Raw genomic sequence first — 1,591 nt, 5'->3', positions numbered from 1 at the left:
CTTTTAGACTTTTACTCAAGTAATATTCCTAAAGGAGACTTCAACTTTTACCAAAGTCATTTTTTGCTTTTAGACTTTTACTCAAGTAATATTCCTAAAGGAGACTTCAACTTTTACCAAAGTCATTTTTTGCTTTTAGACTTTTACTCAAGTAATATTCCTAAAGGAGACTTCAACTTTTACCAAAGTCATTTTTTGCTTTTAGACTTTTACTCAAGTAATATTCCTAAAGGAGACTTCAACTTTTACCAAAGTCATTTTTTGATAAGATACTTTTACTCAAGTATCACTTTGTGGTACTTTATTCAACACTGTGTGTTATCTTACCTCCTGCTGTTTCCATAAGAACTAAGAGGATGAGTAGCAGCCAGCTGTAACTAAATAAATGCTTTTTATTAGTGTGAGCTTTATTTTTAAAAGCAATTAAAAGCAGTTTGATGGTTTGGCGCAGTCAGGTGTTTAACATCATCAGCAATAAGCAGCTACTGTTGCTGCAGGTCAATCTGGAAGGATCATTAGTTTAAAAAAATGATGGATTCCTCTACAAGGACAAATATTACTGAGTGAGTGTGTTTTTTTTCTCTCATCCTGCACTCTTTCACAGGTTGTTTGGTATGACAGGAGTGGTCAGAACCAGCCCTTCACACCCACACCGTCTGGGTCTGCACCCGCACGTCTGCTGGCCCGACTTCATCAACCCTCTGGTTCTTCTGCTGCTCTACTACACACTGGTGGCTCTGCTGCACAATTGGGTCCACATCACAGAGGAGGTTTGTAGAGCTGTGGGGGAAAAAACACCTTCAGACGAGGAAATGTGCTAAATACGCTCCTATTTTATGATGGCTTGTGCACTCACTGGTGAGAAATCAATTATTACTGCAAGCGTTGCTGAGAGGGGCCTGCGGCAGCTTGCAGGTTCAGTGTTGCAGTCCTGTAATCCTGAGGCATGCAGGTTTGAACCAAGGTAGTGTCAGGAAGGGCTGTTGTAATCTTTTATGCAAGTTCAGTTACTGTGACTACCCCTGAAGAAGGAAGCAGCTGAAGGAAAAACAATTAAAACCACTCTGCTCCTGACTTTTAGTGCTATATGACAGAATTTCAGAAGACCAGCAAAATCAACATACCACATTTAATTAATTTAAATAATCTCTGAAATACAGGGTGAGTCAAAAGTCACAGGACATTCTTTTATTTTGATCCAGTATAGAGGCCATGTTCTGGACATAGCCTAAAAAATAGGCCACCTCACCCATTACTTGCTGGAGTATTCAGATATGTCATTTTCCTGTGTCCGGAGACTTTTGACTCACACTGTATATCCTTATTTTCAGGTCCTAACTGCTTTGTTTTAAAGTGGCAATATTATGTGTTTTTCAGTTGTATATTTAAATACTATACCATAATAAAGTATCTATGTCATCTTTAGTTGTTATTAAAATGCTGTTTTATGTTTAAATAGAAAATAAACTTATCTTCTCATCACTTCCTCTTCTAAACGCCTTGAAATTGGCCTCTGTCTCTTTAAGAACCACCTTCTGCAGAATGATTGGGTCTACCTCCTGGGTTCGGGTGTGTGCGGCCTCCATTAGGG

The 1,591-nt window shown here is 38.8% G+C and overlaps 1 protein-coding gene across 1 annotated transcript in view; it reads left to right on the top strand.

Annotated features, from left to right (window-relative positions):
- Positions 1 to 1,591, top strand: part of si:dkey-11f4.7 (piezo-type mechanosensitive ion channel component 2) — a gene marked incomplete at its 3' end in the record, with an annotated part of 34,242 nt that overhangs the window by 8,002 nt on the left and 24,649 nt on the right. The window contains 1 exon segment of the mRNA XM_014001694.1: positions 605 to 770. Within this exon segment, the coding sequence (XP_013857148.1) occupies positions 605 to 770 (166 nt within the window).

Source organism: Austrofundulus limnaeus, unplaced genomic scaffold, assembly GCF_001266775.1.
Source record: "Austrofundulus limnaeus strain Quisiro unplaced genomic scaffold, Austrofundulus_limnaeus-1.0 Scaffold10, whole genome shotgun sequence".
Classification (NCBI taxonomy): Eukaryota; Metazoa; Chordata; class Actinopteri; order Cyprinodontiformes; family Rivulidae; genus Austrofundulus; species Austrofundulus limnaeus.
This window is presented reverse-complemented; position numbering and strand designations above follow the sequence as displayed.